At 54.2% G+C, this 11506-nt stretch overlaps 3 protein-coding genes across 3 annotated transcripts; 2 read left to right on the forward strand and 1 right to left on the reverse strand.

Moving 5' to 3' along the window:
- Positions 1-300: 300 nt before the first annotated feature.
- Positions 301-2034, forward strand: N7498_001871 (putative mitochondrial DnaJ chaperone (Mdj1); the record flags this gene model as incomplete). The annotated part of the gene is made up of 3 exons (XM_058448933.1): positions 301-495; positions 557-1806; positions 1860-2034. The coding sequence occupies 3 exons, from the start codon at positions 301-303 to the stop codon at positions 2032-2034; spliced, it is 1620 nt and encodes a 539-aa protein (XP_058311277.1).
- Positions 2035-2625: 591 nt separating this feature from the next.
- bro1 (putative signal transduction protein BroA) lies at positions 2626-5739 on the forward strand (the record flags this gene model as incomplete). The annotated part of the gene is made up of 3 exons (XM_058448934.1): positions 2626-2903; positions 2965-4552; positions 4612-5739. 3 exons carry the CDS (start codon positions 2626-2628, stop codon positions 5737-5739), a joined length of 2994 nt encoding a protein of 997 aa, XP_058311278.1.
- A 751-nt stretch (positions 5740-6490) lies between these two features.
- N7498_001873 (uncharacterized protein) lies at positions 6491-7184 on the reverse strand (the record flags this gene model as incomplete). Its single annotated transcript, XM_058448935.1, has 2 exons — positions 6491-6895; positions 7002-7184. 2 exons carry the CDS (start codon positions 7182-7184, stop codon positions 6491-6493), a joined length of 588 nt encoding a protein of 195 aa, XP_058311279.1.
- Between the last annotated feature and the right edge of the window lie 4322 nt (positions 7185-11506).

An 11506-nucleotide genomic window follows, 5' to 3' on the forward strand; every position in this document is an offset into this window, starting at 1 on the left:
AATTGAGGTAGTGGGTAATGTAGCTAAGGTCCGCAGTCGGACCACTTGAAAGTGCTCTGTAAGCAGGCGGTGCCGGAGCCGGATTAATGAGTTTATCCGCGAGAAGGTTCACTGCCGAAGCATCTCGAATTCTGCGCGAAGAAGGCGAGTGGCAGAACGATTCCATTGGTTTTTTATAGACTTTTCCGTTCTTCTGTTTGTCCGACCTTCGCTCCTTTATTCCCTTTCCTTTCTTTCCCTCGCCAGCGGGCTGCTTCAACCACGACAATATCCCTCCAAGCACTGCCCAATATTCAATCCATGAACCCATCCGCAGCATTCCCGAAGGCCGCGGCCCTCCCCGCGCGCCTGCTGCGGACGCAACAATGTTCGGCGCAGACCAGCATCTGCTCCTCGGGGCAGAAACGAGGATATCATGCGCCAGCCTCTGCTTCTCCTGCTCGACGTCTGCGGGAGGGCGTCTATAAGAGAAAGACCCTCGGGCCCTCAGCCAGGGTAGGTAGCTTCCCAGCTTGGTCTGTATGTTTTGAGATCTTTGCCAGCTAACTCTCGGTAGATCTTCCACACTACTTCCCCCCTCTCAGCGATCCCTGATCCCTATAAAGTTCTCGGCGTCGACAAAGGTGCATCGGCCGGTGACATCAAGAAGGCGTACTATGGCATGGCCAAGAAATACCACCCCGACACCAACAAGGACCCGGAAGCCAAGAACAAGTTCTCCGAGGCCCAAACAGCCTACGAATTGCTATCCGATGCCAAGAAGCGCGAGAGCTACGATCGATTCGGCTCGGCTGCGTTTGATCAAAATGGCGGCTTCGACCCGAACGCCGGAGCCAATCCTTTCGCCGGTGGAGGTGGCTTCCACGGGTTTGGTGGTGGATTTGGCGGAGGTGGGTTCGGAGGAGCAGGCTTCGGCGACATCAACTTTGAAGATCTGTTTGGTGCTTTTGCCGGAGGTGCTCGCCGAGGTCCCCGTGGCCGACGCAACCCGTTCCAGGAGCAGATCTTCGTAGGTGAGGATATCGAAGTGCAGAGCAGCATCTCATTCATGGATGCTGCCAAGGGTACATCCTCGGAGATTGTCATCACACCTTTGGTACAGTGCGGTACCTGTAAAGGTGACGGAATGAAGGAGGGCACCAAGAAATCCCAGTGCCGAACGTGCAATGGCACCGGGACTCGGGTTCACATGATGCAGGGTGGTTTCCAGGTTGCCGCGACATGCGATGCCTGTGGTGGTGCCGGTATGTCCGTTCCTCGCGGGTCCGAGTGCGGTACCTGCCGCGGAAACGGTGTGATCCGAGAAAAGAAGACTATCAAGGTGGACATCCCCGCGGGTGTGGAAGATGGCATGCGTATGAGAGTTACCGGTGAAGGCGATGCGCCTCCCACTGGAACCGCCGCCCCGTCCGGTGCCCGCACCCAGAATGGTGACCTGTATGTCACGATCCGAGTCGCTCCCGACTCCCGTTTCACTCGAAACGGATCCGACGTTCTTTACACAGCCACAATTCCACTTACCACCGCCCTGCTTGGTGGTGAAGTGACCATCCCGACCCTTGACAATGAAGTCAAGGTCAAGGTGGCCACTGGTACCGGCACTGGTGATCGGATCACTCTGTCTGGAATGGGCATGAAGAAACTCGGCGGCCGCGGACGCTTCACCCCCACGGGTGATTTGAGGGTTGAATTCAAGGTCGCCATGCCCAAGTACCTGACAGGTAACCAGCGGACTATCTTGGAGGTTCTTGCTGACGAGATGGGCGACAAGACGGCCCGTCGGACAATGAACTTCAACAAGGACAGGTAAGTCACATTGGTCTACCCTGGGACTCCGATGATACTAATGTGTTAATTAGCCCCTCAAGTTCCGAATCCAACGGTGACAGCCAGAAGAATGAGGGCTTCCTCAAGTCTGTCTGGCACAAGCTGACCGACAAGAACTCCGACTCATCCAAGCCCGAGGCAAAGGATACCAAAGACGCTGACAAAGACAAGGGCGCCTCCGACAAGGAGTCGTCCAAGAAACCCTAAAGCTATGTAAATCTCCATGTACTGTATACCATCTGGTCTGTATCTACTTCAATGTCTTCATCATAGCGCCGGCGAGATTGGGGACCCGTTCTGCCTTGGGGATGAGGCAGACACCTGTAACTATTACTATGCTAGGTTTACCATGAAGCTCTCAACTTTCATAGAAAAGAGAAATTAAGTCTAATGGTGTTGTTTGTACTTACGTCCCGTAAGCACTTGAGCAACCGGGGAGGTGTAGAGAGAAATATGTATAAAGTGTTGTTTTGTTCTGCTGTTGGCGTCCGTTCCAGAGTCACGTCAGGGCATCACATCCCACCTGTCACCTTCTTTCCAGCTAGACCCCTCCCCCCCCACCTCCCGTCACCTCCGACGTTTCCCTCTTTTGTCGTCTTCAATCTATTGCTTCTGACTCCGCGACTCGACCGGACCGACGTCATTGGTGATCAACCATCAGGCGCCGACTTGCCGCCCTGTCTTACCCCACAGCCTCGATCCGATCCCCTCAGCGCCCGCCGAACCTCACCGCTGCTCTCACGCCTCTCCTTATACGATCTTGGATGGGAGCATCCTGCTCCTGACGACCGTCCCATCATGGTTCAGTCACCGATGCTCTCGTGCCCGCTGAAGCAAACCAACGAAATCGATTGGATCCAGCCCCTCAAGGATTACATCCGGCAGACCTATGGCGAGGATCCTGAGAATTACAGTCAAGAATGTGCCACCCTCAACCGCCTCCGGCAGGACATGAGAGGCGCCGGTAAGGATAGCGCTACCGGTCGCGATTTGCTGTACCGCTACTATGGGCAGCTGGAGCTATTGGATCTCCGGTTCCCGGTTGATGAGAATCACATCAAGATCTCCTTTACATGGTATGGCCGATTCCACCTTTCAACTATATCGGACTGAATTCTGACCAGACTTCTACTACAGGTACGATGCATTCACTCACAAACCGACCTCTCAATACTCCCTCGCCTACGAGAAAGCCTCCATCATCTTCAACATCTCCGCTGTCCTCTCTTGCCATGCTGCCAATCAGAACCGTGCCGAGGATACCGGTATTAAGACGGCCTACCACTCTTTCCAGGCGTCTGCTGGAATGTTCACATACATCAATGAGAACTTCCTCCACGCACCTTCCACCGACCTGAACCGGGATACGGTCAAAACATTGATCCACGTTACACTCGCTCAGGCTCAGGAGGTCTTCCTGGAGAAGCAAGTGACCGATGCCAAGAAGTCTGGATTTCTGGCTAAATTGGCTGGCCAGGCCGCCTATCTATATTCCCAGGGAGCGGAGACAATGCAAGAGTTTGTCAGCAAGAGCGTGTTCGACAAGGTGTGGTCTATTGTGGTACAGGCAAAGGCGGCACACATGAGCTCGGTAGCGTCTTACTACCAAGCCCTCGCAGATGACGAGACCGGATCTCATGGTATTGCCATTGCGCGACTGCAGTTGGCTGACAAGCAGGCCAACACTGCACTCGGTTGGGCCAAGTCCTTCCCCTCCTCAGCTCCTGCGACCTCGAATCTCACAGCTGAGGCTGGGCCCGCTCTGGTGGAACTCATCAAGCATAACCAGGCGAATGTGCAGTCCAAGCTTACCACGACGATCAAGGACAACGACTTCATTTACCACCAGCCTGTCCCAAACGAGGCGGGTCTATCAGCTGTTGCTAAGATGCCCGCCGCAAAGGCGATTCCAGTCAGCGAGCTCTATCAAGGACAGGATATCCAAAGGATTATCGGTCCAGATATTTTTCAGAAGCTTGTCCCTATGTCTGTCACAGAAACTGCCAGTTTATACGACGAGGAGAAGGCCAAATTGGTTCGTGCCGAAACTGAAAAGGTTGAGACAGCAAACGGCGAGATGGCTGCTAGCCTTGATTACTTAAAGCTGCCCGGTAGTCTCAACATCTTAAAGGGAGGAATGGATCAAGATATGACGGTTGATGAAGAGTTCCGTCGCTGGTGCTCGGAGCTGGCTGGTCATAAACCCTTCAACAAGGCTTTCGACGAGCTCCAGGAGCGCAAATCAGAAGTCCAATCACTCCTGGACCAATGCTCGAAGCAGCTAGACATGGAAGAGAGTGTCTGCGAAAAGATGCGATCCAAATATGGAGGTGATTGGAGCCAGCAACCCAGCGGCCGACTCAATACGACGCTTCGTGGAGATATCCGCACCTATCGTGATACCATTGCAGAGGCCAGTGCCAGTGACACTCAGCTTTCTGCTACGTTCCGGCAATACGAGGCGGACTTTGACCAGATGCGATCCGCCGGGGAAACTGACGAAGCTGATGTTCTTTTCCAAAGAGCAATGATCAAGGTTGGGTCCAAGCAGAGTAAGGGCAAGAATGGAGCTTCCAGCCCTGCAGAAGGCAGCCTACTGGATGATGTCTATGACGAAGGCGGCATGTCCGTTTCAGATCAGATCAACAAGGTGGAGGAGATCTTGAAGAAACTCAATCTCGTTAAGCGAGAGCGGGCCAATGTGCTCAAAGATCTCAAAGATAAGGTGAGCATCAAGTTCCAACGAAGTATACTACGTCGCTCACCGTACTGACCAACTACAAGGTTCACAACGATGATATTTCAAACGTATTGATCTTGAACAAAAAGTCGATTACTGGTCAAGAAAGTCAGCTCTTCGAAGCGGAGCTGGAGAAATTCCGGCCGCACCAGAACCGGCTTTTGCAAGCAAATCACAAGCAGTCATCACTGATGAAGGAACTGACCAAGATATATGGCGACTTGCTCCAGGACAAGCGTATCCAAGCCGAACAGTCTAAGTACGAAGGTATCACGCGCCAAAGGAACGCGGTGATGGCTCGATACAAGAAGGTATATGAGGCATTCAATGGTCTCACGATAGGCATCTCCCAGGCACGGAAGTTCTATAACGATATGGGTGACAATGTTGATAGTACGCGGAAGAACGTGGAGACCTTCATCAGTAACCGTCGGTCCGAAGGTGCTCAGCTTCTGAGCCAGATTGAGCGCGATAAGGCCGCCGGTGTCACAGATCAGGAAGACCATGAGCGAGAGAAGCTCCGTCAATTGATGGAGCGCCTGTCAACAGGACCGAAGCCATCGTCTACCTCGCCATCCACAGGCTCTGCTGTTGCGCCTCCTTCTAAGGTCAAGTCACCGCCGCCTGCTGTTCACGCTCCAGGATATTCAGCGGTCGGCTCTGAACCAAAGATGTCACCTCGCTACCCTCCCTCCATGCCTGGAGCTGCCCCACTGTCACATTCCCCGGCACCTTATGGCCAGTATATGGGTGGTGCCCCGGGCTGCATGCCTAGCCAACCCTTCCAGCAAGGCGCCGCTGCCCCGCTGTCAGAGGGTTACAATCCCATGGCATACCCCTACCAAACTCCCGTCTCCCCACCACCAAACCAGCAGTTCTTTTCCCAAACACCTACTCCCTATAGCGGGTACCCTAGCGCCAGCCCTGCTCCTTCTGCAGCCGCCGCTGGCACTCCATCGCACTACATGGCTGCGCAAGGCTACATTCCTCCCCCGCCTCCCCCACGCCCGCAGCAAACCCAATACCCACCCACTGCCGGCGGCCCGTACCCCTCTGGGCCTGGTGGTTATGCGCAGGCCCGACCTTACGGACACCACAAGACACCCTCGCAACCGCAAGGGCAGCCACCTGCGTCTAATGACCCGTGGGCTGGTCTCAATGTGTGGAAATGAACATAGTTGGCAGACATGATGACGAGCGGGGAAAATGGTGGGGCCATACATCTCGGCGCTCGTTTTTGATGCCTTTAATATTATTCTTGTTGTATTTACGCGGCCTCGTTGTTTTAAGTTCGGTTCTTTGTCCTGATTGGATTGGGATGTCTGCTTTGAATTACCTGGGTATTCCATGCTGCCCAGTGCACTTGTATGTGGTGAATGCCAAGATACGCAGTCGTGGTACTAGCAACGCGCAACTGCTTCTCAAGGTTCTTAGAATATATACAAACCCCCCCCCCCCCCCGAGATTGGTACATCAGCACTATGAAACGAAAAAACAAAACAAAATAGAAAATAGAAGAATTGGTTTCATTGTAATAGAGATCAGACGAAAAGGTCCAGCGGGCAGGACTCAACGCCACCAGAACGCCGAGATGATCGATAAATGTATATACATGAAGGCCCAGCGGGCGACCCGCAACAAAAGTATCACCCAGAACTTGAAACGCCAATGGGTATCTTGAGATAAAACACGAAGAGACGAGAGGACATCAGAGGCAGAGAAACAAGAGCGCAGCTCAAGTAGTCTGAGGCATGAGGCACAAGCATTCCAAAAATCCAAAGCAGTCCGCTCTGCCCAACACACATTCAATCCGCATACTGCAGCTCCAATTGGGATAACCCAAGGTCACGGCACACACGGGATTCGAAATTGCACCAGACTGAACCAACCAGCCCCAGATCATACACCACAGCTGAACCAGCCTCACGGCTGAAACCTCAGCCGGAACTTGCGCCCCCTCCGCTCCTCACGCACGGTATACAGAAACCGAGCGATAGTCTCCTGCTCAGAAAGTCCAGCGCTGTTGAAGTGCTTGCGCACGACTAGCGCAAACTGGTCCTTGCTCACGCGGTCCTGGCCGATAATCCGGCGCAGGCTTGCGTCTTCGACGGACGATTCGGTCTGCGAGCCCGAGGCTGTGTGCCTTTCGCTTTGTTCTTTGCGGGAGGATTGGGCGCGGCGGGCTGCGAGGGCTGTGGGGGAGCGGAGGCCGACGCCTTGAGAGAGGACGACGCGGGAGTAGTCGTTGGAGAAGGCGCTCGGTGTGGGGAGTTTGTGGACGTGGCGGTAAGCGTGAAGGATGTCGAGAGGGAGGTCAGTCCATGGCACCTTTTGAATTGTGTTAGATAGCTGGCTTTCGGTTTTCCGGGACGGTCGGTTTGGAGATTCTGTGACGTCGTCGAACGTCCCGTCCCCCTAAGACTTGTGTACATACTCTGGGCTGTTCGTCCGCTTGATGGTCATGGATAGCCGGCATGCTGGTTATTGAAGCTTTATCCTTGGCCGTAGCAGCGGTCCTGCGCTTCGGCACAGCGCTCTTGAACTCTCGTGTGCCACTGGAGGCTTCGGACCTCGAATCGTCCACGATTGCGGCGGTGCGCTGGCGCGGGGGTGCCATAGCTGGGACGGCAGGCGTGGGGAGGAGGAAATCAAGAACAGATGCAGTCAATGGATACAGAGAATGATTCCAAAGAGAGCAATGCCAGTGTCTGCTTACTGGTCAGGCTATGGACTGGTCTCAGCGCACTGAACTCGACGAGATTCTCTCCGCTTGCGAGGCGGAGGCAAGTGGCAGAATGAAGTTTCCGCTTTTGTGACCGGACTTGGCTCCGAGATTGCGACTAGCATTATTTGGTGTGATAAAGTACATTATTGTAGAAAGGGTAAGTATTGAGTGATTGCAACGATGGCCTGGGTGTATGAGCTGAGTGATTCCAAAGAGATTCCCACATTGCGAACTCTGGCACTCATATTACCCGATTGAGCCTTCTCCACGAGTTGCCCTGTATAGCCTCGTCCGGAGAATTGCCTCACCGCTCCATGCGGAGAGATGAAAAACATGTCGTTTGGAAACCTCCGCAAGTCGGATGATCCAGCGGGACCTCAGCCTGTCGGACCACCGGTGCGCGCTTCTCCGGGTGGGGGAAATTTACCTAATTTTATCTCAGGTAGTATCGAACACGAAGTGTATGGTGTGTACAATGTAGCGATTTCGGCCATATTGCCCATTTGATAAATTTTTGCCTGCATAGCACAGCCTAGGCTGTTCCTCAGCTTTCATCCCGGAGGCAACAGAGCCTCGCCACTGCCGAGCCTCGGAAGAATTTTGGGGGTTGAAAATCTTCGGCGGGGTCAGCCTGCCCCGAGCCAAGGCCCCTGGGCAAAAAAGAAGTGTGGAGATGAGCGAGAAAAAAAAAGGAGGAAAAAAAACCCCCCCGAATCAAAGAGGGACGGGCTGAGGAGCACGCAAGGCCGAGTCGGGACGGCAATGCCGAGTCGCAGGCCGAGTGCGTAAGGTCGGGCCCGCGGCCCCAGACACGGAATCACGTTGGGGTTTAGGGGCGGCCAGATGCCGTCGACACTTTCTGGATCATTCACCGAGGCATCCCTTTTCGGTTCGGATTTATGCCATGTTACAGTACTTGCTCCGATCACTTGAAAATTTTTTCTCATTCGTTACTCCAAACAGCCTCAAGGCCCATGGATACTACGATCTGCCGCCACGGGGACCCATGGCTTTCGCTCCAAACTCGCCAAGCAGCCTCCTAGATCATCGTGGGGTCAGGGCAAAGCCACACTAAGCTCCGCAATACGGTCGAGAAATGGCATAATTAGACCCTCGCCTGCTCCGACTTCTTCCGACTTTGTCCTCTCGGGAGGTACTCTTGGCCCAGCCCTATGGGCTGGTTGTCTGAGCCTGGACCACGCTCGATGAATGGTACCTGCAGTAGAATCGGTCTAGCTGTGTTGCAGCCGTGTCGTCATAGCTCCCGGCATGATTACCACCCCATAAAAACCGATGCTAGCGTCTAAACGCACGTCAGAAATCGGAGTGCCGGTATATCCAGCTGGGTATAGCTCGTAGAGGTAATGGATATCCATCGGACGCGCGGGGCCGGGGGAATGATCAGCTCCCTGGAAAAAACTTGAAAGCCCCGTTCGGGTGGCAGGGCCGATCTGGCACAATTATCGGCTCGCAAGCAGCACTATTTCGAGCGTCATCTTCGCGCAGTCCGACGTGATCAGATTACCCGGGGAAAGAAAGCCGAGGCTGAGAGTGCGTGACAGTTTGGGTTCCCCGTGCACCGAATTCAAGGGATGAACGTGACGTGAAGCCACCGATGAAAGAGCTGCGATAAGCACCCTCCCCCGTGCTTTCGCATGTGAAAACTCTCGAAAGCACAAGCTCGAGTTCGCTCGTGGATCCCTGAGGGTCTGGATCTGGTGTAAGTTTGGGTCACCCTTGGAGCCCCGGATGAGCGGCAGGCAGCACGTGAAAAGAAGAGTGGCCAGAGAGCAGCGACGTGTCCTGATTATGTTCTGGGAACAGGTATTGGCAGATAAGCAGGCTCGGGCAAAACCCCAGTCGATCATGCCCAGCACGTCTGGCAATTCCGTTTTCCCGGATGCCGAGTGGGGAGGCTTACTAGACACGGGAATATGGGGTAGGGATAATTCACTCAGCTGAGTGGGGTGTTTTCGGCCCTCACCGAGAACGGGATAGGTGTGGTGATCGCAAACCCACTCCGACCCCCTTTGACTCCATCTTTTCATCCTTTGCATCAAGTCGTCTTGGGGGACAGGTGGTGTTTATCTCGGTATCGACACCCCTCAAAACAACCGGACTCCGGAGTCTCAGCCCCGCATCGTCTAGGGTGTACAGTAGTGATATCAGCATGATGCCCCTGGCGGATCTCATTGGACCAGGGGAAGTCCGTTCCAGAAGCTGTGGATCGCGGATCGCTCGCCTTGGCGTTTGGGACGCTCGGAGTCGAGTGCGTGTGCATACGGTAGAGTGAGTGCGTGAGTGCGTGAGTGCGTGAGTCAAAATGAGTATCTTTTAGGTAAAGGCCAAGAAGGGTTGCAGTTTCGCCGACGGTCCTTGACCTTTGTGGTTATTTTTCGCTTGGGAGTAGCCTCGTCCACGCTGTACACAGTAACTGGAGCCGACAGCTAGGAAAAATATCCTACCCCGGATTTTTGCGCAACCTCCCCGCATCCGATGTCACCTTAGTATATTATCTTATAGTATTACTTCATCTCAGCCCGGTGATTGGAATAGATATGGTGTCTTTCACCCTGCCAACACCGCTACACAACATACCAGGAGCTCGAGCTCGCGTGCCCATGGCGCTTCGCTCGAGGTCTCCGTGGCCAGGCAGCAGGACGATTGTGAATCGAACCCGGGTAAATCTGTCACCTTCGGCTGGTTACTACGTCATGGCTGTCGCAAGGGGCTTGCAGCTGCTGATGTGTCCAGACCGAGTTCGATGCGAGAACGAGATTCTGGAGCGGGCGGAGCTGAGCTGAGTTGGGCTTATCTTTTCTTTTTTCTGCAAGTGTTGATTCGAAGTGGCGTGTCGAGTGACTTGTTTCCGTCGCGTAGGTGAAACCTCATTTTGACCAAAGGACCTTGGAAGCTGGGTGGTGGAGGGCGGGGATAACGGGGATCCGGGGCTGCTGCGTTGGTTCATGCGGTTTGAATATGATGTTTTCCATTTTCCACTTTCCACTTTTCCATGTATCCTGCATCTGGTAATACGAGCCAACGTATGAGCGACGGGGGAAATATCCGCCGCACCCGGGAGGAAAGTTCAAGTTGGCAAGTTTGGATACCCCGGACGGCGGGATGATCGGGGGGCGCCATGCCATCTCTGACGCTTTTGACATCAGCGATGTCGGACATGATAGAATCACCCGAAAGGCGATAACGCTAGTTGGCCTACTCGGTAGACGTTAAACCATGCAATGACACCAGACTACGGCAGGTCGATCTCTGGTTGGGGATTGGAGATTGCGGGGTAGTGCAATCTTTGAGTCACCAATGCTGGGAGGTGACGATCACTGGGTACATCACCCCAAACCTTGACGATCATCCCAGCGAATGTGATGATAAGACGGCGGTGATCCATTGAATCGATGAGGAGTCTGCTCTACGGAAGAAATCGGCAATTGAAGAGGAAACTACGAGCCCCGCGCTGCAATAGTAGGTAGATAGCGGTGTCGATCAATGCGATCGCGGGGCGGATCTCTGAAAAGTCTGCAGGGAAGCGAAGGAAATACGAAGAGAGGAAGTGAGACGAGGGTTACGGAAAGCCGGGTTGCTCTGAAACGCCTCGTCGCTCCAATCAGAATCAGACCAAGTGCAGCGTAGCCCCCGGTGAAAGCCCCGTAGTTCCATTTGCACCGCGTGTACAGTTTCATCAAGGGCTCGGCAAAATGCGGGTAATTGCTCGAAGCGGTCGACAGGTCTATGGGATGTTCAACCCCCCTGCAGATCGGGGCGCTGAATCCGGAGTTTCTCCAGGGTGATTGCACCATTCCCCGTGGAGAGACCAGAGGTGCAGTGTCCGCGTCCGGCACGGATTCCGCACGGTGGAGTCCCCACATCTGCTCGGCCAAAAGTCCGGCATCCGAGCTCTCAGCCCTTATCTCCCGGAAAAAGATATTGAGTTGCAGTTACAATCTGGGGTGATGGCCCGTGGGACGTTTCCACGGGGTTCGCCTGAACGGAACACCTAGAGAGAGAGAGAGAGGGAGAGAGAGTTCCGGAAACCCGGCCACGCAAGACTGATACTACGTGTGGATTGTTTTGCGCATTCCCGCCTATTTTCAGACCTAAGATCTGCCACTAAAGGGGGCAGGGCTATATGCAGGCCACCGCCCACCGCCCTGGATCTTGAACCGGGGGGACGATCAAGGGTGTATGTAGGCGATCGT

This window comes from Penicillium cinerascens, assembly GCF_028974065.1.
Source record: "Penicillium cinerascens strain IBT 15544 chromosome Unknown contig_1_segment0_segment0, whole genome shotgun sequence".
Lineage (NCBI taxonomy): Eukaryota > Fungi > Ascomycota > Eurotiomycetes > Eurotiales > Aspergillaceae > Penicillium > Penicillium cinerascens.